Source organism: Vombatus ursinus, unplaced genomic scaffold, assembly GCF_900497805.2.
Source record: "Vombatus ursinus unplaced genomic scaffold, bare-nosed wombat genome assembly UNPS02011353.1, whole genome shotgun sequence".
NCBI lineage: Eukaryota > Metazoa > Chordata > Mammalia > Diprotodontia > Vombatidae > Vombatus > Vombatus ursinus.
In genome coordinates this window covers 687,721-712,583 of record NW_020951131.1, presented here as the reverse complement: position 1 = coordinate 712,583, position 24,863 = coordinate 687,721, and the positions used below count along the sequence as shown (strand labels likewise).

Genomic DNA, 24,863 nt, shown 5'->3' with positions numbered 1-24,863 from the left:
GGGCCCTTCTCTTCTCTAGCTCCTCTTTACAGCCTCCGCAGTAAAGCACACAATGGTTTTGGATCCAGCCTTTACAAGAAATGAATGCCCAGGTCCAAAGGCCCTCGTTTCTTATGGCTTTTCCCTGTCGGCTCACCCTGAGTTCTAGCTTGACTCCAAAGCTCTTCCACCATCTCCCTTTCATCTCTGGCCAGGCTTCGCATCTCGAACCCTGGACCAGTTAATCTGCAGTAGCCAAGTTCTCAGTCCCGGCTACAGGGGGATCTCGGCCCTTTGCCCGAGACCTTTAACTTAATCGCACAGAAGGCGTCATTGCATTTTTCATCCTCCATGTTCCCAAAAGACTGCTTTCTTTCCCTTAGGTGTCCAGAAATGAATAGGAAAGTAAAGCTGCCGCACGAGGCATCTCCTCTAGCTACTAGGAACCTAAGTGGCCTCCCTGCTCCCTCCTGCAGGCATCCAGGGGCGCCACAGAGCCCAGAGTCAGGAAGACCCGAGTTCAAATGCAGCCTCAGACCCTTACTTGCTGGGTGACCCTGGGAAAGCCCCTTAACCTCTGTGTGCTTCAGGTGCCTCATCTGTAAAATGGTGCCGCCTGCCTCCCAGGGTTGTTGTGAGATCAAATGTGATCATGCCTAGGAAGTGCTTACCTGGCACAAAGTAGGTGCTTAATAAGTGCTTATTTCTTCCCTCCCTCTCCCCCCACAATTTGGAGGTCTAGGGTGGGAAAGACAGCTTTCTAAGCAGGTTTAAACACATTCTGTTTGGCGTCACAGGACAAAGCCTGGAACAATGGGAGGAAATTGCAATGAGGGAGATGGAGGCTTGGTGTCAGGGAGGACTTTCTAACAGTCACAAGTCCAGGAGGAATGGATGGCCTGATGGCTTCCCTCACATTGGATTCTCCTGGGCAACCCCTGGTCAGGAACGTGGGGTGAAGAGGTAGCCTCTTTTTCAGGTTTGTGTTACAAGTAAGCGCCCTCTTCGGGCTCTCTTCCAGGCCCACAATTTTAAGATTCTAGTATATTATAAATGGCGACCAAATCTAAAATAATTCTGTAGATTCAGAGTTCTCCAGAGCTAGAAATCAAAGGAGACATAAAGGTGATCTGGTCCAAGCCTCTTGTTTTCATCAAAGGCTGGTGTTAGACTTTGAACTTCCTTCCCTGCCCATGGACGCACCTTCCCCCTAGGTGGTGGGTGACATAAACCAGGTTCCTTCCTAGGTGGGAGAGGGGAACACATTTTCTGCAGCTCTTCTGTCATCTTGTAGTTCGTCAATGGGATATCGTCATAGTAAGAGCTGACATTTCTAGAGCCCGTTAAGCTTTGCCAAATAATTGACATGTGTTATCTCTGTTGATCCTCACAGCAACCCTGAAAAGTAGGCATGGCGAGTATTACCATTGCTGTTTTACAGACAAGGAAACTGAGGTTCAGAATTGTTAAGTGACTTGGGATGATAATGAAACACCAGTAGTCATGGGGATCAGTGCCATCAGTAGTTATCATTTCACTCTTTTCCCTTCCCACTTTCAATCAATCACATTCTGTTACAACATTTAGCCTTTCCTTCCTTCTTTCTCTTTGTTTCTTTTTTCCTTCTGTCTTTGTTTTTTTCCTTCCTTTTCTCTTCCTTCCTTTTTCTCTCCCTGTCTCCCTACTTTCCTCCCTTCTTCCCCCCCCTTCCTTCCTTCTTCCCTTCTTCCCTCCGTCTCTCTCTTTTTCTTTCTTTCTCTTCAATCCAGTGACCTTGGCATCTTGACTGTTCTACAGATAACACCCTCCATCTGTCAGCACTGGATACTTTCTTGTCCCCAGCTCTGGGAGTGTTCTCCCTACTCATCTCAGCCTCCTGGCTTCCTTTGAGCCCCAAAAGAAATCCCATCTTCAAGGGGAACCCTTTCCCACTGCCTCTTCATCCTGGTGCTTTCCCTCTCTTAACTATGTCCTCTTTATCCTATGTATAACTTGTTTGTACACACAGGTTTGCTGGTTGTCTCGCCCGTTAGATTGCGAACCCCTTGAAGGCAGGGACTGTCTTCTGCCTTCTTTTATGACCTCAATGATTAGCACAGTGTCTGGCAGTTGGTAGGTGCTTAATAGATGTTTATTGACTGATTGACGACTATCAGAGGTGGGATCAGAGCTGGCTCACTTGTTACTCTACCTTTCTAGAAGCCCCAGGACTGAATTTGGGCAAAGTGGGAGGTAGGCTTTTTGATGGTGAGCACATGGGTAGAAGTGAAATCTCCCAAGGGCAGGGATTGTTTCATTTTTGTCTATATATCTCTAGTGCCTTGCACAGTATCTGGCCCAAAGTGCATGGCTAACAAATGGCTGTTGATGGTTTGATTTTCTGGACCCTCTACCCCAGGAGTTGATCAGCCTCTGGGCCTTGGCACAAATAAAGGGCATCGCCTGATGGGTGTGACCTTCTGACTTTGGCTCACCAAGGAGCTCTAGGCGTGGCATAGGTATGGCAAGGTGGTGTGAACACTAGCCATGCAGCCAGAAGACTCTTCTATTTCTGGCACACCTATGAGTTACCTGGATGATCCTGGCCTACTCCCTTACCTTCTCTGGGACTCCCTTTCATCAGCTACAAACAAGGGGACGGGAAGAAATCATCCCTTTGTTCTTTCCAGCTCTGTGTCTCCATGATTTTATGACTGATACGCCATCTTTTTTACAAACTCCTAAGATGAGTGAGAGGTCCATTAAGGTTTAATTTTGTTTTATCTATCTCTTCCTGAGTGGGGTTAGATTGGCACATTTGTCATTTGCCTCAAAAGACTGTGGGTGAAGCCAGTGGAGCAGGCTTTCTGCCAGAAAGGGGCCGTAGGTCTTTGCCATAGCACCTGGAGGCCAGGCCGAGCCTTCCAATGCTGTCCAGCAGGATTGCTGTACCTCAAAGCGTGACCAAGGGTTTGCGGCTACTCAGATTTAGTCTTCTTTGGACTGGCAGGTGGGGAGCAAAGCCTTAGCAGAGCTACCCTCTCCCACACCTCAAGGAGCTCCCAGTTTGCTCTGCCTGCCTGCCATGCCTGCTCAAAGCAATGAGCAGAGCAGCGATTCCCAGCCTCCTTCACTGGTGTTGTCTGGCTGATGTCAAGAGGCACCCCCACCTTTTCTTCAGAGCATACGTTGGCCTCCCTGTGATTGTCCGTCCTGTGTTCTCAAAGAGGACAAGGTTTTAAAAGGAAAGCAAATTAACATTCTTAACAAATTACCATTTCCCCATCATTGGGGGGCTTTTTTGGGCGGAGGATAACTAAGGATACCGTAGAGTGATCAAAGTGAGAAAAAGAGGGAGGATGTGAGATTGGATCACAAAGCCAACGTGAAGAACCACTGGAGTCAATGCACTAAGCGGCATTAGTGTAGGTTCAGCCTCCTCAAGAAAGCAAACAAGAGGACGGGACCAGAAACATCCATGTTTTAGTAGATCCCTGAGGTATGGAAGTTCATTGGTGGGGACCACAGGAGGTCCCAGGCCCTGGGACCTGGGGGGGAATCCCTCCCTTGGTGCCAATCACAACCATTTTTCCTGGGTCACCATGGCCAAAAAACTCATCACCTAGACTCCAGCCTACTGGAGATGCTCCTTTCCAAGGTTTGCTAGACAGCCTTGGACAACAGATTCCAGTCTGTCCTGGAAGGTTCTCAGCTGGTCAGCCCTTCCAGAACTTCCATGTCACTAGTCCAGGCTTAAAGGACTCAGCATCACCTCTGTATTAGGTAAGGGATTGATGTCAGACATTAGTTGAAGGGACTCAGAAAAGAGGTGTTTTATTTCATTCATGATGTAGCTTCATGGAATCACTGCTCCGGTTTCCTGTTCTGGCACACTCAGGCTTTTATATATCTCATCACCAAAATCAGAAATTGGAATATTTTTCAGAGTACTTGACTCTCTTCACATTATCTATGGTTCTTCCAAATTAGGCTGGAGTCAAGAGAAGGAGACTTCTGATTTGCCATCTAAAAGGTGTCCCTAAAATGGCAAATATCTCGTTTCTTCTTCTTAGTTTCTAATCTGAATATAACCAAGTAACAGGGCCCTAGAACCCTGACTCAGGCTCTGGAGGAAGGATCACAGCTGCCAGCTTGATATTTCTAAAACCCAGATCTTGACCATGTCTCTTCCCTACTCATAAGTCATCAGTGATTCCCTTCTCCTCCAAGATAAAATACAAAATTGTGGAAGGATCCCTCTCTTCCTTTGATGGGTGGCCCAGGTGCCACCCTCTACGTGAAGCCTTTCCAGGGCTTCCCAAGTGTTAATACCCTTTTCTTTATAAAACTCCTCTGTATAAAACTCTGTATAAAACTCCTTTGTGTTTACTTACTTCTGTCCACGTTTTTCACCGGGGTGGGGGGGCGGTTAGGGAAGGAGGGAAGAGGGAGAGAATGCCTAGTTCCTTTTTGTCCTTATCTTCTCAATGCCTAGTACCAATAAGCTTTGCTCAAAAGGGGGTGACTTAATAAATTTGTTCAATTGAATTATAAAGCTAGAGGCACCCAAGATCAAATGGAAATAATTGCCTGGCTAATGGAAAATTCAGAAATTTAGGAATACGGGTTAAAGAGGTCCTGACAGAGGAAGAAAAACACCATTCTGGTTTGGTTTCATGGAATCATAAAAACTCTCCATTTTCAATATTAAAAATAAATAAATGAATGTGAGCCTCTGGTTAGCCTGGCCCCCTGGCCATCGACACTAGAGAAGAAGGGAGGGCAGATCTCATTATTGAGAGTAAACCTAAGGAAGGCCACCCAGATGGTTAATAATTAGCCCACTGCCTCTGCTTCTTAGCTCCCGAGCTTCTGCCTGGCTCCTCGAATCGCTGTGGAGACTTTCTCTAGAAACTTAGGGCAGCATAGCTGCATTTCTCCAGATGAACACAGTCTGGCTTTCCCCTCAAGTGTAGATTTTTTTTAATGGACTTTGGTTGGGGAACATATTGGTAAACTGATCCAGTGGGCAGTGCCAGGAAAATGAAAATATAGTTGATCATCTTGCAAACTGGTCACCGCCTATCCCTGGCTCAGAACCCACAACCAAATGCTAGAGGGGATTTTTTTTTTAGTCAAATATTTTCAGCCATGAGCATCTAATGATAAAAGCATCCCAGGAGAAGCTAGCTCACTACCCTATCCTGGACCAAGGATTGGTTAGCTGTTGCCTGGAGGTTCTGCTGACTTTTAATGGAGGCACAAATGCCCTGGCGCCAAGGAGACAATAGTGTTTTCCCCTTTCTCGGCCTGTCACGTTTTGAGTCTGAAAGGGGAAATCACAGGCAGCCACTCTCCTGAAATTAAAAAAAAAAAGTAGTTATTTACCCCACTCTGAGGTTATTTATCAGAGCAGCCAGCAGGAGAGCAGGCTCACGCAGAAGTCACCTCAATTTACATTTTGTTCATTACAGCGCAGGGGAGCCAATAAAACATACTGGATCAGGCCATGCCAAATCCAAAAGCAGAAAGATCTTTATCCGCAGAGTTATTGCTAAATGGGGGGCCGGGAAGGCTGGGGAGGGGGAACCTTCCAAAGGATGAATTCAATTCTGTCTAATTCAACACACATCAATTACGCACCTACTATATGCCACCCTGAGGAGGGGAGAAGTACAAAGATAAAATTCCCCGTCCTCCAGGCCCTTGCTTTGGGTACTTTGAAGGGAGACCATTGACTTAGGTGGGTTTGAATCTGGCCTCACACTCTTAGGAGATGCTTAACCCTGGGTGCAGTCCCTACCCGCGGGGCCTTGGTTTCCTCACATGTAAAATGAGGGTGGTGGAGGCAGTGACCTCTAAGGGCCCCTCCAGCTGTAGGGCCAGGACTCTGGGATCTTGTCTGGGGGTAGGGGAGGGGCAAAGAGCCCTGGGTTCTGAGTCAGGACTGTGAGCCCCCATTTCCCGCCTCTGTGATCTTGGGCAGAGTTACAGAATTTCAGAGTTGGAGGGGACCAGCAGGGCCATCTGGTCCAGCCTGTACAAGGATAAAAACCCCCTCGACATCAGCTCCAACACGGGCTTGTCCAGAGAGGGGCTTTCCACCTCAGCTGAAGGAGCCCCCTCTACCCAGGGATACTCAAGCAAGCTTTCCTGGGGTCAAACTTGGGTCTCTTTGCACTTGGCTCTCTGGTCTGGCCTCTGGGGCCAGGCAGATCAAAGCTAATCCATCTTTCACAAGCTGTTGGAAGACACATCAGATGCTTCCTTCCTCAAAGCAAGTCCCTCGGTGTCTTTGGGCTCAGTTTGCTCATCTGTAAAATTAGGGGAATGGGGCTGATAGCCTCTTAGGTCCCTCCCAGCTCCCCAAATCTCTGGTCCTAAATGACAAAGTAATTTGAAGATGAAGAACGTCCTCCCAGCTGGGGTGGGGGTGGTTCACCAAGCACCCCGTTCAGAAGGGGCCTTGCCCCTGAGCTGAGCCTTGTGGGAAGCTGGGCAGAAGGGAGATGGGGGAGGCAGGGGAGATGACTTGATATAAATAACTGGAAGACCGATGCCGTTGGAATTAGTTTATGGAGTGCGTCCCTGTGCCTGGATCTGGGTTCACTTGATATGCCCCTCATCACTGACCAGGGCTGCTTGAGCCAGGGCGGTGAGCCAGACCCTTGGTGATGCTGCTCATTTAGACACTGGCCGCTGTTGCCACCCAGCAAGTCAGTTTATGGCTAGGGGACAGGGCTGTCACTTGAAGAACTCTAGGAGTTTCTGCCAGTCTGGGCATAGGAACTGGCAGGAAGTAGGTGGCACCCAAAGCCTAGGGGGTGGTCTGGTTTCTTAGAGCCCTTGCTACCCAACAGACCCCCTTGGCCTTTGGGGAGGGAGCCCTCCCCTTGTCTCTCGAAGTCATTTTGGTCCTTGGTGATTCCAGCCTGAGTTCATGAATTGGACCAGAAGAGAAGTGGGCGCCCTCAGTTCAGATGTCCAAGACACGTATGCTCCAGGGGGATTTCCTCACCCTTCTCTGTTGCCCCCAAAGTTTCTACCTCATCTCAGCCTGGGGAACCTCAGTGTCTCCTCTAAATCTCTGTTGGGAATGCCAGTAGGGCCCCTGTTTTCTCTGCCTGAAATAGGAGAGATAAGGATGCAACCTCCCACCCCAAACTCCAGACAGACTTCCTTGTCCCTGCCTGGTCTGTAACTCTGAGCTCAGAGCAATAAAACCTCTTTGCAGCAGATGTATAATGTGGGGTCCCAGACACGGCCGCTGATAAATAACTCTGTCACTCTCACCCCTTCCCTGAAACATTGTCTCTGACACCTCTGAAGCAGCCTACCAGAAAAATGTCCCCACGAGCCTGAGCAGAGAAGCGTTTTTAAAAGAATGCTTTGCAGTACTTACACGCCTTTCAGAAATATTAAGTATCAGGGAGAGGGGGCTGCCATGCGGAGGAGTCTGGTCACGTCTTTATTGGCCTTAGATAAAATATGAATGATTTCTAAAAAGTTGCAAATGGGATTTCAGGTCTAGTCAGGTTTCTCCCACTGAAGGTTACACTTTTAAATTTTCACCTGTGGAAAAATGGAGTCACGTAGGCGCGATCCATGAGAACCGGCTTATAGATGATGAGATTTATCTGGCACTTTGGGGTGTGCGAATGGCCAAGTTTGTATTCTTGATTACCTCTGTAGAATTTTTTTTTTACCTGAATGATAAATAATAATAAATAAAAATAAATCCTTACCTTTTGTCATTCTCTCTTAAGTTCCAATATCCAAGGAATATTGATAGACCCAGGAAAATATCCCTAACTGCTTTTGCTAATGAAAGAATATCCAAAATAATTGATTTTAACAATTGCATTTATTATGTTTCATTCTTTTATAGATTTAAAAGGAAATAAAATAGATTTTATACACACACACATACAATATAACCCTAAACATATGTATTTAGCTAAGAAATTCCTTCCCCAACTGTTGCCCTAAAGCTCAAAGAGAAAAAGGTAAGAGCCAGACTTTCTCAAAAGCTGGGTTCTTTCTCTGTAGGAGGCTCTCTTCTCTGCTGCCATGGTCACACTCGGGAATGCCTCAGCGGATTCCAGCCAATCTTCATCTAACCAATGACAAGTTGTCCTCCAGCTCAGTCAGGGAAAACCCCTGATCTAGTACTCCACCCTGAATTTTACAGATGCACGCACTGACGCCCAGGAGGTGAAGTGAGCTGCCCAAGGTCACACAGTCAGTCAGGAGGGATCGCAGGTGGTGTTTGAACTCGATTAGTGTCTTTGCCCCATGCCCCAGAAAGGCAAGACGTGGGAGGATAAGATCACGCAAGTGAACAATTAGGCTCCCCTGCTGGGCCAGCCGCAGAGGAAGCCAGAGACACTTTTCCTGCTTTGGGGACCTTGGCACAAAGAAGCCATGACTGTACAGGGTGGTGTCTTCCAGGATATCCCAGTACAGCATTTAGGGAGGGAGCCAGTCATTTGTTGGTGCTGTGACTTGCTCAGGGTCACATAGCTGGTATGAGAGGGAGGAGAATGAGCATTTATTAAGCACCTACTATGTGCCTAGCATGATGCTAAGTGTTTTACAAAGAAGATCTCAGTGGATACTCACCGCAGCCCTGGGAGGCGGGTACTGTTATTAGACCCATTTTACAGATGAGGAAACTGAGGCAAACAGGGTGAAGTGACTTGCCTGGGGTCACACTGCTAGTGTCTGAGGCTGGATTTGAACTCAAGTCTTTCAGACTCCAAGAATAGGTCAGGACTCAAACTCGTATCTTCCTGACTCCTGGGTGAGCTCTCTTTCTTTTATCCCAGGCTAATTCTTGATCAGGATCCCTTGGGTTCGGATCCCGGGGCTGATATTTACCATGTCGGTCCCTGGGCAAGGCACTGCCTGAGCTTCACACAATTCTGTTGGCCTTTCCTGCTGAGGTCTAGAAAGGCTAGAGTCCACCTGTTGGAGGAGGGCATCCTGCACCAGGAATTCCCCATTCTGGTGACACTGCAGACCCACGGCCTGAACTTTCATGCATTTCCCACGTCATCAGGTTTGCAAAGAGTTCTCCTTCCGGTCAGCCCTAGGCTGAAGCCAGAAGGAACATTTTTGGTTCGCTCATTCATCCTCTTCCTCTTGGAGACGGGAAACTGAGGGCCCTGTTCAGCAATTTGTCCACAGTAACCCGCCAGTCATTGACGGAACCAATGTCATTCAATGAGCATTTCAGATTCACCAGTTTAGAGCTGGAAGAGACCTTGGAGGTCACCTGGTTCAATCGCCTCCTTTTACAGAGGAGGAAACTGAGGTATGAAGGGTGGGGAAGCAGGTAAGAAAGGGGCAGGCCCAGGAACTGGACCTCCATTCTGCAATTGGGCCTGGGTTGGGAACTGAAAAGTTAGGAACTTTGCAGAGGCAAAAACAGAGGCTGACTCTGCCTGTTGGGAGGGTCTAGACTGAGCCGTGGGTCTCCTGCCTCTTTCCTTCATTAGCTCTTCTTGACTTTGTGGCTCATTCCCTTCACCAATCTTGAATCGCTTTTCTCTGTTTGTGTAAAGTGTTTGTCTTATGCTGTGCTGGATGGTTTTAATCATGGCGCTAGTACCATTTGAAACAGAGTTCACTTCTGCGTCTGGTCTAGCTGAGAAATGCTGCTGAGAACCTCTCAAAATGGAGCTCAATGGCTGTGGAGCCCTGGGCCTGCCACCCTCTTGGTCACTAGAATGTGCTTTCTAGACTTAAATTCTTCCCTTCCCAAATGAGGAATTCCTCATTAATTCTCAGTCATGCTCTTCTGTATTCCAAGGTCAACACAAGATCAAGTTCATCCCAGAGATGGTGGGTCCAATCCTGGAGATGACATTAATTCCGGAAACGGAGCTCCGCAAGGCGACCATCCCCATCTTCTTCGATATGATGCAGTGTGAATTTCATTCTACCAGAAGCTTCCAAATGGTGAGAACCAAATATTGCTGGGCAGTGGAGGCCAGGCTATGGAAAGGGGGGCCAGCGTGGGCCATCTTTGCCCTTTATTGGGAAATGACAATCCAGGGATGGGGGACAACCAGTACAAAGGCCAAGAGGTAGGAAATGGAGCATTGAAGGTAAGGAACAAGTAGGACAAAGTGTCTAGATTGTAGACTCCATGAAAGGAAGTAAAGTAATAATAGCTGCCATTTTGATTTTGTTGTAAGACTTGCAAAGCATTTTACAAATATTATCTCATGTGATCCTCACAACAATCCTGGGAGGTTGACGCCATTATTATCTGCATTTTACAGTTGAGGAGACTGAGGCAAACAGAGTTTAAGTGACTTGCACAATGTCACATAGCCAGTTAAGTGTCTGGGGCCACATTGGAAGTAGGGTCTTAATAGTCAATAAGCATTTATTAAACACCTACTATGTGCCAGGCACTGTATTAAGTTATAAGGAAAGACAAAAGACAATCCCTTTCCTTGAGGAGCTCACAGTCTAATGAGGAGACGCATGCAAACATCCATGTACAAACCAGATACATGCAAAAGAAAAATGGAGAACATCAACACAGGGAAAACACTGGTATTAAGGGGGATCAGGAAAAGCATTGCTTTGAATTAAATTGAACGTAGCATGGGTCTGGCAGATGCCTGGGGAAATGACACTCTAAATGAAAACGCCTACATTTTACCCAACTAACATTTTGAATTTAATCAGACAACTTCATTTTGTATAGGGCTAATTGCTATGTTCTTGCTTATTAATATTCCTACTAGAATCTGTCATGTAGGCCAGTTCACGAGATGAGAGCTCTCATGGAATCTGTGATTATCTCTAAACTTAAGCTAGCAAGACAGAAACTGAGAGAGCACATTCATGGTCAAGGCAAATCAACAAGTTATTAAGTGCCTGCTGTTTGCTAAGCATGGTGCATAGTGCTGAGAATGCAAAGAAAGGCAAAAGCAGCCCTGCCTTCAAAGGGCTTATATTCTAGATAGATATGAAAATTAATAGAAGCTGTAAATGGAGTAGGGAGATGGTAAACTCATAGGGAAAAATGCTGGCATTTGGGGAAGGTGAGGATTGAATTGAGTCCTGAAAGAAGCCAGGGAAGTGAATAGGCAGCAGTAGGAGGAAGAATATTACAGGTACAGGGTCAGCCAGAGAAGAGGCTGAGAGGTGGAGTCAGGAGATGGAGAATTGGGTTCGTGGCACAGCAGATGGGCCAGTGGAGCTGGTCCTTAGAATCTGTGGAGGGCATACTTGTATAAGAAGATGGGAACGAAAGAAGGGACCAGTTTTGAAGGGCTTTGAATGTCAAACAGAAGATTTTATCTTTGACCCTGGAGGTGACAGGGAGGCACTGGAGTTTATTAAGGTTGTGAGAATGAGGAATAAAAGTTTACACCAAACATTCAGATTTGGGTGATAATCCAAGTTTTCACATCTGAGTGACCAGGAGGAAGGTGGTGCCCTTATCAATACCTTAACTTGGGGGTGGGGTCAAGGTGGAAGAGTGAAGGGTCACAACTGCCAAGCTTCCTCCAAACCTCCCCTACAAAGTGACCACAGAAAGTGCTAACTTGAATTCTGAGCAGAAAATCCAACAAAAAGTCATAGTGAGTTATTTTTCAGACCACGGCAGCTTTAGGAGACAGAAAGAGAGGTCTGCAGACCCTGGGGTGGGGGCTGGTCGGGAGTATAGTGTACAACAGAGATGGCACTAGCTGTGGGCCTTCGAGGTGATACCTGCAGCAGCAGCAGGCATGCCCAGCACACAGGGACAGGAAGGGGACTGAGCCTCTGAACAGAAAGAGGTTCCAGAGGGTCCCTGTGCTAACACTGGGCACAGGATTGGTTCCATTTGGCAGTGCCAGAACCTACCAGTTCTTATGTGGAGAGGAGCTGTGGCAGTCTTGAGGGAGCAGGAACCCTACCTGGGTAAGGACAAAGTACCGACCAGGAGGCCAGTGACCAGACCTCTCCCTAGTTCATACCACCTTCAAAGCACCAAAAGTTTACAGGTCCCCAGATCAAACTATAGAAGCCCAAGCTCATGATCCGCCCCCAATTCCCTCCAGTGGTGAGCAGATCCCAACTCCAAGTCCAGAGTCAAGAAATAGGCTGGAAAAATGACCAATCAGCAGTAAATGAACCTGACCATAATAGCATCTATGGTGACAGGGAAGCTCATGACACAAACTCAGAAAAAGACAATGACTTGAAGACATGGACAAGCAAAGCTTCAAAGGGGACTCAAGCCCAACAAGAATTCCTAGAAGAGCTTAAGGAAGAGATAAAAATAAAAGGGCAAAAATATGATTTTAAAAATCAAAGTGGTAGAGGGAAAATTGGGAAAATAATTTAGAACAATGCAAGAAAATTGTGAAAAGAAAATTAACAGCTTGGAAAAAGAGACACAAAAATACTGAAGAAAAGAAATCCTTAAAAATTAAATTTGGGCAAATGGAAGGTTATGTCTCCATAAGACATCAAGAAACAATAAAATAGAGTTAAAAGTAGAAGAAAATATCTTAAAGGAAAAAAACTGATCTGGAAAATGGATTGAAGAGAGATAATTTAAGAATTATTCTACTATGAGAGAGAGAGAAAGAGTACCTGGACTTCATATTTCAAGAAAATGATAAAGGAAAATTGCTCAGATATCTCAGAACCAAAGAGCAAAGTAGACATTGAACGAATCTACTGGTCATTTCTTAAAGCAATCCCCAAATGAAAATTCTGAGGAATTTTATAGCCAAAATCCATAGTTTCCAGGTCAAGGAGAAAATATTGTGTACAATAAGAATGAAAGAATTCAGGTCCTCTAGAGACACATTCAAGATCAGATTTAGTGACTACCACTTTTAAAGAGCAAAAGGCTTGGAATATGATTTTCTGGAAGCCAACAAGCTAGGATTAGAATCAAAAATAACTTACCCAGCAAAACAATATAATCCTGTAGGGGAGGAATGGATATTTAACGAAATAGAGGACTTTGAAGCGTTCCTAGTGAAAAGACCAGAGCTGAATAGAAAATTTGATGTGTAAACATAAGACTCAAGTGAAGTATAAAAAGGTAAGCACAAATGAGAAATCCTAAGGGATTTAATAAAAGTTAAACTGTTGACATTCTTATGTGGGAAGATGATACTTATAAAGCTTAAGAACCACATCATCATTAGGGCATTTAGAAGGAGTCTACTTAAATAGCGACATCTATGTGAGTCTGTTATGTTGGGGTGATCTCAAAAGAAGAATGGAAGGGTGAGAAAGAGGGATGTACTGGGAGAAGGGGGAAAGAAGAGAAAGAATGGCAAAAATTATTTCACATAAAAGGCATGCAAGAAAGAGTTTTCACAATGGAAAGGATTATGGTGGGGGGAAGGGTAGGCAGTGCGTGCACTCAAATTTGAACTGGTTCAAAGAGGGAAGAAAATGTGTGTGTGCGTGTGTGTGTACATATACATACATAGATATAGATATAGATATATATACACACACATACAATTGGGTATACATATTCATCTTTCTCAATAGGAAAGTCAGAAAAGAAAGCACTAAGTGAAGGAGGTGTTGGTAAGAGGGAGGGTAGAGTAAGGGAAACAGTGGTCAGATGCAAAACAGACTTTTGAGGAGAAGACAGGGTAAAAAGGAGAAGGATAAATGAAGAGAGTTGGGTGGAGGGAAATGCACAGTTGGCTATAATAACTGTGAAAGTGAGTAGGATGTGCTTACCCATAAAATGGAGTGGATAGCAGAATGAAGACACGCTTTAAACAGAAAGACACACACAGTGTTAAAATAAGGAATGGGAACAGAATCTATTGTGCTTCAGCTGAGTTAGAAGAGACAGGGTAGCAATATTATTTCAGACAAAGCAAAAGCAAAAATACACCTAATTAAAAGAGATATTCAGGGAAGCTACATTTTCATAAAATACCATAAACAATGAATTAATGTCAAGACTGAGTATATATGTACCAAATGACATGGCATCCAAATTCTTCAAGGAAAAGTTATTGGAGAAAATAGACAGCAAAGCTATACTAGACCTCCATTTACTCCTCTCAGGACTAGATAAATTTAACCATAATGTAAACAAGAAAGACATTAAGAAGACGAATAGAATTTTAGAAAAGTTAGATAGGATAGACCTATGTTGAATATTTAATGAGAGTAGAAAGGAATATGCCTATTTCTCACCTGTGCATGGCACCTTCGCAGAAATTGACCATGCATTAAGGCATAAAAATTGCAGAAATACTAAACACATCCTTTTAAGACCTTAATTCAGTAAAAATTATATTCAACAAAAAGCCTTTGAATAATAAATTAAGCATCAATTGGAAACAATAACCTAATTCTGAAGAACGCACGGATCAAAGAACAAGGCATGGAAACAATAATTTCGTTTAAGATAATGACAACAATGGGAAAACATGTCCAGATTTGCAGGATGCAGCCAAAGCAGTGCTTAATCTCCAAAGGTTTGTACCGAGAAAAAAGAAACGAAGAAAAAGCAGATGGACAAATTGGGTGTGCAGCTAAAAAACCTAGAAGAACAATTAAAAAATCCCAATTAAACACCAAAATAGACATCCTAAAAATCAAAGGAGTGACTAATAAAATTTAAAGTAACAATACATTGAACTTCATTGAATTTGCAATTGCTTCCCATTTGAGATCTATGATCCTACCTGAAAACTGTTCCAATTCAGGTCAATAAACATTTATTAAATTCCTTCTGTGTACAAGACCCATGTTGGATGCTAAGAAAGGAGAGGCATCACCCATATCCTGCTACCAAGAAACTTAAGCTCTAACTGAAGTGCACAAGAGGAGAATAAGTCTTTGACTCTCCTGAGCAAATGTTTGTACCTTTCTTTCCATTTTAGAAGAAAAAAAAAAATAAAGCAACTCCCTCCATGCCATTTGTGCTAGTAGGAGCAACCCCAAAATTTCCTTTACATGCCATCACAACACCGGTAATTTCGTCTTTTGTGCTATGACCAAAACATGGCCATACTCTACAGGACTTCATTTCCTTTTTGTCTTGACACACAGGTCAACCTGTAGAGGTTTTTGCCTGTTATATGATAGCTTGGCTTAGCCCTGTACAACGCACAAGCAATCAATATTACTTTTACATGACTGGGGAAGATAATTTTAAATATAATTTTTCCCCAGATTTTAATTAGTTAGGGAGAAGACACCTGAACTGTTTAAAATCCCACAGTACAGTACAGAGCTATTGACTCGACTTGTTGGACCATAGTTGACTAACCCAAGAAACTGAGATTTAACACACTAGCCCTTAGCTAAAAGTACCATGGCATTTTCATTCATCTGAAGTGTGCAGCATGCCAAGATGTGGTAATGGCACATTATGGACCACGGCCTTCTGAATGGTTCCTTCATTTCCTAGGGGCGTTTGGATTTTTAATGGGTTTTCACCTTGGAAACAGACTCAGGACCAGTTCTATTCCGATCTGTTTAACTTACAACTGTCCTAAGAGAATCTCAGATAGAGATGGCAGGCTTTCTTTTCCATGCCTCCATAATCCCTTCTTCCAAGAGTGTCCCAGTGTCCTGGCCTCTGCTGGTAGAGCACATTCTCTGGTGGGCCTGGGCTCTATGTATTCTTGCTGTCTTCTTTGTGAAAATCAGTCTTACTCTTCTGGGAGTGTGGGAGTCATCCCCGGAAGATCAACCACCAAATGAGGCATATTTTTTTAGGGGGCAGAGGGAGCAGAATTTATGTTTTTGCTCTCATGCCTTTGTTTTTAATTTTTATTTTGTTTAACATTATTAATTAATATATTGTTACTTATCAGTCACTTATTATTACCATTTGTTAATTTTCAATTAGCAAGCATTTCTTTTCTTTCTATCCATATCTTGGGGAAGGGGTGCTGCCCCCTACCCACCAAGAACCTGGAACCAAGGTGCTTAGTCAAGTGCAAATGTAAATGGAGTTGGCTGTATCTGCCAAAGATGTTGAGTGTGGCATTTCCTCAGGCACTCAGAGTCATAAGTGCCTCCTTTCTAGCTGATGTAAGGGGGAGGGGCAATGTGATCCTTCCTACCAGTGTTGCCTGTCGTGATGAAGTCACAAGTCTGGATGCACTGAAGAATCTGTCCTTCAAAGTCAACCTGCTGGTCACTCGCCTTTCATAAACAGTCTTAAAGTGTGTTGGCCTCTATCTGGCCTTCACTTTCTAGCATAGAAGCCTTCACCCAGAATGGTGGTCTGTGTTTAACTGAGCTGCCAGGAATCCAATTATCTAACTTTATTTCTTCCATCAGCAAGGTCTGGGATTGTCTTGACCTTCACAGTCAACATTCAAACCTATTGGAACAGGGTTTAGAGTTCAGATTTCCTTTGCCTGTACTGTACTTTTTTTTTTTCCCTTAAACACATGATTAGCTTTCTCCATCGGATGCTACGTGATCTCCCTGTTTCTATTTGGGTATCAATATAATACTATTGATGATTCATAAAATAGCAAAATTGGAACAAATGCCAGTGACTGTCTAGTTCAACCTATACTTGAAAAAGGGGTCCCTCTCCAAAGAACCTGACAAGTTGTTATTTGGTCTTTCCTCCAGTGAGGGGAACCCCACTCCCTCTGGATGCCACCCGTTCCACTTTGGGTTATCTCTGATCATTAAGGAAGTCTTCCTCATGTGCTTCTTTGTAACAGTCATCCACTGTGACTACTTTTGGCCTTTGGTTTCTTCTGTCTTCTATTTGATAATCTTTTAGATATATGAGAGTAATAATAATAGTAGTTAACATTTATAAGGCACTTCAAGGCTTGCAAAGCATTTTACACATTAACTCATTTGATCCTTACAGGAGCAATTATTATCACCATTTTACAGATGGGGAAACTGAGGCAGACAGAAGTTAAGTAACTCACCTCGGGTCATACAGTTAAGTCTGTGTCCAAAGCTGGGTTTGAACTCAGGTCTTTCTCAATGCAACTGCATTATTCTATCCACTAGGCTGCCACTTAACTGCTTGATATAATAGGTAACTCTTATAGGCCTGCTCCAACTTCTTGTGCCCAGTATTCTCCAGGCTATCTGGAGATATGTCCATGGGTCAGTCTACACTGCCCCCCAGCGGCCAACAGTGCCAGACCTCGCCCAGGTTATTTCAGTGGGCAGCATGGGCTAGGGAGAGGACAGGATCCTGGATTCCACATCAGAACACCAGTTTTCAAGCCCTGATTTCTGACGATAACTTGCTCCATTCTCCAAGGCTGTCGCTTTAAAAGCACATGTTTAAAAAAGCTCAAGGCAGGGCTTCATGATAGGGGAATGTCTCTTGTCTGACGTTCTCCCCCACTAAGCTCCGGAGGGTCATCACCATGTTGGCATCAACAACTGACAAAGACCGCCTACAAAAAGAGGTCGTATTCTGCAACTGTGAGGCCAGAGCCTACACAGACAGGACGACCGAGGCCCTGTGGTGCCATGGTCATGTGGACAGGGGCATGTGAGGGACACTTGGCTATGGAACATTGGTGCAATCAGCCCATCCAATCAGAGGACTTGAGGAGAGACAGAGGACCACAGGGAAAGCGGTCTATCTCAGACACCCAAGTGCTGAGTGAGGGTGTGGTGGCCAGTCAGGTCACTTACATATGCCTGTTTTCAGGTTACTGGAGAATATAACTGAGATGTTATAACTGAGCTCACAGAACAGTTTTAGGGACTATGAGTGTAAGCTCTTTGAGGGCAGGAACCATATGTAAGCATATCTTCAGTGCTTAGCACGGTGCCTGGAAGATAGTGAATGCTGAATAGATGCTTGTTTGACTATTGAATAACTGAGAGACCTGTGAATTGGGTTTGGGCTTAAGGATGGATCAGTAGTCACAGGGAGGACCTGCCTTAAGTCTTGAGAAGAGAGGAAATCAGGAGAAGATGAAAAGTCGCCCTTGCAGGTTAATCTGTCTGGTGGTAGTGTGATGGAGAGGAGGGGAACCAGAGGTGGCGAGACCCCCACCTCAACAGTGGGAGGAATACTGGCGTAGTCCATAGGAGAAGTAATGAGTTCCTGACCGAGGGTGGGGGTGGTAGGAATAGAGGGAGGAGATAGATGGGAGATCTATTGAGGCTTTGACAGATCTCATACTAAATTTCCCAAATGTCTGTGATTCCTTGCTTTGCCATCTTGTGGATGGATAAGCCTTTCATAAAGCAGCATGGCCTCAGAGTCTCAGTTGGCATCTTTTGAAAAAAAAATTGGTTCATTTTTCTTGAAGAAAAATAAAGAAAAAAAAAAGGAGAGAATATTACTGCATATAGCCAGATGGGCTATACCTCATTAATAAAAACTGGATTGGAAAAAGCTACCTAGCAAAAAATCATATTTTCAATCACGGAGACATTTTTGGCGTTCCTTGGGAGGGTCAGTAAAAGACCTCGAGAAATTCCCATCCAGCTGTATTAGAACATGCGTGATCTTGGTGCCAGCTGCTTCCCAAGTTCCAGAATGAATAATCCATTCCTGCAGTCCAACTGTGGTAACTCACAGCACAATTTAATTAAAAAACAATTAAAGATGCCCCATTGATGTTGGCAGACTATGTGCTCACTAGCGTTTGTTGGAAAAGCCTAGAGATTTTAGGCTGCTTACTGAATGGGAGTCAGCTTCCGTGGCTCCATTATCCCTCATCTTATTTGTTTTTAATTCATTGCTCTTTTTTTGTTGGTTGACCTCATTTTAAAAGAGTGCTTAATATTATCCTTGACCTTGGGCTTGCTGCTGCCTGGAGTTGAACCCTTAGAGAAAAAAGACAACGTTTGTGTCCTCCAGAAGAGATCCTGAGAGATCCCTCATACTTCCATCCCCTGCCTATGAGGGGGACTGTCACCACACAATCCCGGTCTTATGAAGAGCTGCTTTTGCTCAAGTCTTCCAAAGGAGGAGAAGCCACAAACCCTCCACCCCCACCCTAGCTTCTTTCTTCAGCTTTTAAAAATACACCCTCTCTAGACCCTGCTTGCCTTATGTCAGCTTGTCAACTTCAAATATTTGTAGCCACATTTAAAACCACTTCTCCCTCCCAGTCAAGATGAAGACTATTATTCACGGCCAAGTTCCCCGGATTTAGCTCCTGATTATTTTAGAATCATTGTAGGGCTACTGTAAGAGAAGCCCCCCTAACACACACACACACACACACACACACACACACACACACACACCCCAACATAAAGTATCAGTGAACTGTGAGCTGTTACTGTTATTATTATTATTTTTTTTGATTCAGTCATTTTTCAGTCTTGTCCAACTCTTCATGACCCCATTTGGGGTTTTCTTGTCAAAGACACTGGAGTGGTTTGTCATTTCCTTTTCCAGGTCATTTTATAGATGATGAACCTGAAGCCAGCAGGGTGAAGGGCCTTGCCCAGAGTCACACAGCTAGGAAGTGTCTGAGGCCAGATTTGAACTCAGGAAGACGAGTCATTTTACTGATATCTTTTGTTTTTCCCATCAGCTTTCTTTATGAATATATCCCTCTGTCCTTCACCCACCTGGTGAGCTATCCTTTGTAACAAAGATTAAAAAGGAAAAAGAAAAAAAGCTAATGGAACCACCAGGTCCACCACGTATGCCGTGTTCCCTACCCATAGTCCCTCATCTCGGCAATGAAGGGCCAGGCTACATTTTTCTTCAGTTCCTGTGGAAGTCTAGGTTGATCATAATCACAATGGTTTGCTTCCTTTTTCTTTCTTTTCTTTTTTCTTTTTCTTTTTTTTTTTTTTTGCATTTTTATGGTCATTGTGTTTCCTGGTTTTCATGCTTCTACTCCTTCCCTCTCTATTTAGTTGTTTTCCTGTGTTTTTCTGCATTCTTTGTACTTATGGCTTTTTATAGCCCAGAAATATCCCATTCTATTTATGTTTAACCATGAGTTTAGCCACTCCCCAGTAAGATGGGGTTCTGGAAACATTTTGGTGTGTATGGGGCCTTTCTGTCTTTGTCCTCTAAGGCCAATACGCCTAGGGGAGGGATCTCTGGGTCATCTTTTTTAGGATCATTCAAAATGTGAATGGTTGTCGTGTTTACTATAAATTATCATGGTTTTACTGTACTTCTTAAAAGGCAGCAGAGGCTCCTGAGTTCAGTAATCTGAATCATCATTTGGTTTTCTCTGAGCCAAACCAGTCCTCCACTCTAGCAGATGCCCGGCGTGGCTTGGAGATGATGTTGGCCGAGCCCAGAATCCGGTTGCTCAACCAGGTTAATTCTAAAAATCATTTTCATTGTTTATTGGCTGTGTTCTCCTTCTCTATGTGATATCAGAGCTGTGAGCTGTCTCTTGGACTTTACTTTAGTATTGTCATTGTTCTGGGTTTTAAGGACATTATCCAGAGTCCTCCACGTATGTCATGAGCTGCCTACCTGATGGAGGGCAGCTCGCCCAGAGATATCAGTTCTTCAGTCAGAGTGCCAGTGGTTAATTGAGTGTATAATTACATTTACAGAGAGTGCAGGCAGGAGAAATGGTATTTGTATAAAAGTTAGTTTATACGAAGCATAAAGATTAAAGAGCTAGCATGTGTGTGTGTGTGTGTGTGTCTAAGGTAGATAATGCTTTAAAGATTGCAAAGCATTTTACAAATATCATCTCATTTGATAAGATTATTAGATAAATAAAAGCCAGATGGGAGATAAAGAGGGAACATCCGTGCTGATACAGCACAGAGGAGCACAAAGCATATTCACCATATACGTGTGTCTACACTGAGCCAAAGAGTTAATCCGGGAGTTGTTTGGGGGTCTTGTCTCCACAGGCAGGTGAATAAAAAAGACAGAAATAACAAAAGTTGGACTGGGTTAGACCAAGAGCATTTGCTGTCTTTCAAGGAAGGATCTGGAGAAGAGGCTTTATATCCCAAGCAGGGACATAGCCAAAAGGAAGACATTTCAGGATGAGTTTCCCTAGCAAGGAAAAGGAAGAATAGGGAGACCTTTAGGAGTCAGATTGGTGGTATATCTCCTTTCATTCGTTCCCCAAACCCATCTTAAGGAAGCCCTGTGGCTGGTACCGAGGAGGCATAAACTTTCCATAAGGAATGGGCCTTGATCTCATAGATCTCACAGTCTAACAAAGGGATGAAACAGCTGTTCAGGTACATACAATTCAGTGATAAGTTCATTGGACAGGTATAAACAAAGTGCTAATGAGGTCGGGGGGAGGAGCCAATCAAGGGAAGGTTCCTCTTGTCTTCCTGTGTTGTTGATGATGATGATGATGGTGGTGGTGGTGATGATGACGATGATGATGGTGATGGTGATGATGATGGTGGTGGTGATGATGATGATGGTGGTGGTAGTGATGGTGATGGTGATGGTGGTGGTGATGATGATGATGATGGTAATGATGGTGATGATGATGATGGTGGTGGTGATGGCGATGATGATGGTGGTGGTGGTGGTAGTGATGGTGATGGTGATGATGATGATGATGGTGGTGATGATGAGGATGATGATAATCATTTCATGCATCCTGAAAATCAGTAAAATTAACTCTGTGACTTGCCACTCCACACTGGACAGAGTCCCCCTCATTCATTCAAGAGCCTTGACCTGTCTTTCTAAGGATGTAACGACACAAGTGAGCAGTAGCAGCAGTAGTAATAGTAGGAGTAGCAGCAGCGGTAGTAGCAGGGCTGTGAAGTAAGAATGATCCCTAATATTTTAAGCTTTTTTTTTTAAATCCAGGCCTATAATTTCATTGGTATAGGAATTCCCCACATAGAAATTTCCTCCACGGAAGCATAGGAATCAGATTCTAAAAATGGAAGGCTCCCTAGTCCATCCCTGTCGTTTCACAGATGAGGAAACGGCCCCTGAGAGATAAGCAGACTTGCCCAAGGTCACCTGGGCAGGAAGTAGTAATGCTGGGATTCACACTATGAGCCTCCACTGCTGCGACGGCCCCTTAGGGCCCTCTGGACACTTTGCTTTAGGACTCACATAAAAATGTGCAGCTTTGATGTCATGCCTCAGATGGATTCCCTATCACCTTGAATGGTCCCAACCTCTATGGTCTTCATTAAATACTTTCATGAGTTGCTTTGAGCGCACTCCTGCTCCTCCCAAAAAGAGTCACTTGGTGGCCACGCATTTTCTGATGAGCCCCACTGCCCTCAGTGTGGCAAATGTGCTACTTTCCAGTAGCACTCAAGGCTAGTCCAGTCTGGCGGAACCCACCAGATTCTGGGACCTGCCAACATCATCTCCACACCACACCGGGCATCTGCTAGAATGAGGGGTTGGGTTGGCTCACCGAAAACCAAATGATGATTCAGAATATTGAACTCAGGAGCCTCTGCTGCCTTTTTAAAAATGCAGCAAAACCATATCGATTTATACTGAAGATTTGGAGGCCCACATCAAATGTTCCAAAACCCAAACTGCATGCCCTGATCTATTGTCTTAATTTATTTTAACAGGGTAGCTTAATTCTAATTATGGAAGTAGTTTGCAGCACACTGCTAAATTGGTTCTGGTATTTTTTGAAGCAATAACAACAATAATAATGAAGATTATGATCAGAGGCCTCACCACAGATCTCTGATATCAAATTTTCATTGAGAAACAAAAGAGAATCGGCCAGGTGTTGATAAAGACTGCTCAGCTTAGAGGTTGGTAAAATTAGAATTGGCCGGGTTCTTTTCTATTTAAATCAACATTCACCCAGTTTTGGAAAACATCGAGCTGTCAGTCAAAACTTGATAAGGCGGATAAGGTGGTCATTGCTAGGCTTTGTGATGACCAGGTTTAAATGGCAGCAGATTAACGATCTCATTTCCCAAAATGATGTTCTCAGAATGAGAAGGTCCTCTGGTTAACTCATGACGATGGATTCGATTTCTGCACATTGGGAATAAACATCTGTTGTCAGTCCAGGTTATCTTGCTAAACAGAGCCGTGAATGATGACTGTCATCCGTCCCCTCACGTAGACTTTCCCCCAGTACAGATCTGCCATGTCACTCTTCCCTACTCCATAAGCTCCTTTGGTTTCCAGCTGCCTCCAAGAGCAAATATAAGGTCCTTCACTCGGCATGTTCAACCAGGTCATGTGCTCTGGTGGGCAGAGCCTGGGGTTTACCTTTCTAGCACAGTGCCTGGCAAACAGTAAGCACATAGTAAATGCTTAATAAATGTTGACCGGCTAGCAGAGGAAGTGCTTTCTTAGAAATCTTACTTTGAGCATCAGTACAAACAACTGGAGTTGCTTCATAGCCATGAACATCTAAATCACTCAGTTTCACTGTGCAGTAGCATGCTCCTTATGACTCCCCTCCACGATTCTTTGTACCTTTGTTCTGACTCACTCTTCCCCGTGCGCCTGTGCCTGGTGCAGCTCCTTCTGGTTCTGCTGTTATCATGTCTCATTTTTCATAAAGTCCTCTCCTGATTGCCTTGTCTGTGGCCATCACACTTGTCTTGTGGGTCTCAGTCATGCACTAATATTTCATTACATTAACGTGCTCCAATTTATCTGGCCATTCTCCTACTGTTAGGTTTGTGTGCAGCTTCCAGTTTTTTTCGCAATTGCATATAATACTGTCAGAATCTTTAAATAGCTAGTTCTCTCTCTCTCTCTCTCTCTCTCTTTCTCTCTTGAAATGACACCTCCAGGGTCTGTTCCCAGCAATCAAATTATTGGGTCAAAAAGTAATATTATTTGTGTAACTTTTGCTATGGGCTGCCAGATTACTCTCCAAAATATTTCTACAAGTTTGGAAATCTGCCAGCAATAAATGCAGATACATGAGTTGCTACAATCCTACCAGCATTAAGTTCATCTGTTCATAGTAAAACATTATGTTGTCCCTTACCATTGTGCTTCTTGAATGAATGAAGGAAGGAAGGAAGGAAGGAATGAAAGCTGTGTATTAAGCATTTATTCTGTGCCGGGCGCTGGCTTTTGTGAATGCAAAAGCACAAGCCTCATCTCAGGGATCTTACATTCAACCGTCAGGAGACAGCAGAGAGGAAAATGGTGGCCGGGGAAGAGTGCTTTGGTTTAGAAAGTGACCAGATTGGTGAGTGGAGACACAAGGCAGTGCTTTGACTCCTCCTCCGCAGCAATGGCAAGACTTGTTTTAAATCCATTGTACGGAGAGCAAATGGTCGAAGGGAGAGGGGAGGGGGGAGGGCAGTGATGGAGATGAGATGGCCAGGGCGGGCACCAGCACAGCGTGAAGCATAGTGCAATCTAAGACTAACCAGGGTGGGCGATGTGCATTTGGGCACGCTCACCCAGCAGTCAGGACAGCTCAGCCCCAAGGTGAGTTCCGTGGACCAGAATCGTCCTATAGGTGAAATGACCTTAAAATCCAGTCCTTCTGGCAATAGTCAACTCCTTTGGGTAGGCCCCAAGGAAGGCCGGCCTCATAGTGAATTCTTTATTGTGAACACATTCCTGATTATGCTAGATGTCCTCAGAGCTGTAACTAGGACAGGGCGATGAGGGCTTTGTCCCAAGGGGCTGAAGTAGAGAAGATGTTGGCAGTACTTGTACTATCGCAGGAAGCAGAAAGAAATAGTGGATTGGGTGAGGAGCTCCCATCCAAAGGCCTGGACTGCTCTCCGTAGTGGTGTGCTAGCCCCATACCAAAGCCCTCTGCATCTGCGAGGTGACTGCTCCCACTCCACGACCTGAGCTTAGGTCACCATAGTTCACATGTTACCATCACATCTTAGGGCTGAAGGAAATGCCTGCTGCGCTCTTCATCAGCCCAGCTATGGGCTCACAGCAACACTGGAAACAGATCTCCTCATCCCTGGCATGACTGTACACCAGCAGAGCCAGGAGCCCACTGGCTGCCCGCCTGACTTGTCATGAAGCCAAAGAGTCTCAAACTCTGGAAGCTTCT

The 24,863-nt window shown here is 44.5% G+C and overlaps 1 protein-coding gene across 1 annotated transcript in view; it reads left to right on the top strand.

The window, feature by feature from the left end:
* The window catches only part of DOCK1 (dedicator of cytokinesis 1), a 523,683-nt gene that overhangs the window by 416,094 nt on the left and 82,726 nt on the right, over positions 1 to 24,863 (top strand). Inside the window, exon 32 of the mRNA XM_027855939.1 lies at positions 9,773 to 9,921. Within this exon, the coding sequence (XP_027711740.1) occupies positions 9,773 to 9,921 (149 nt within the window). The remainder of the gene's footprint in view (positions 1 to 9,772; positions 9,922 to 24,863) is intronic.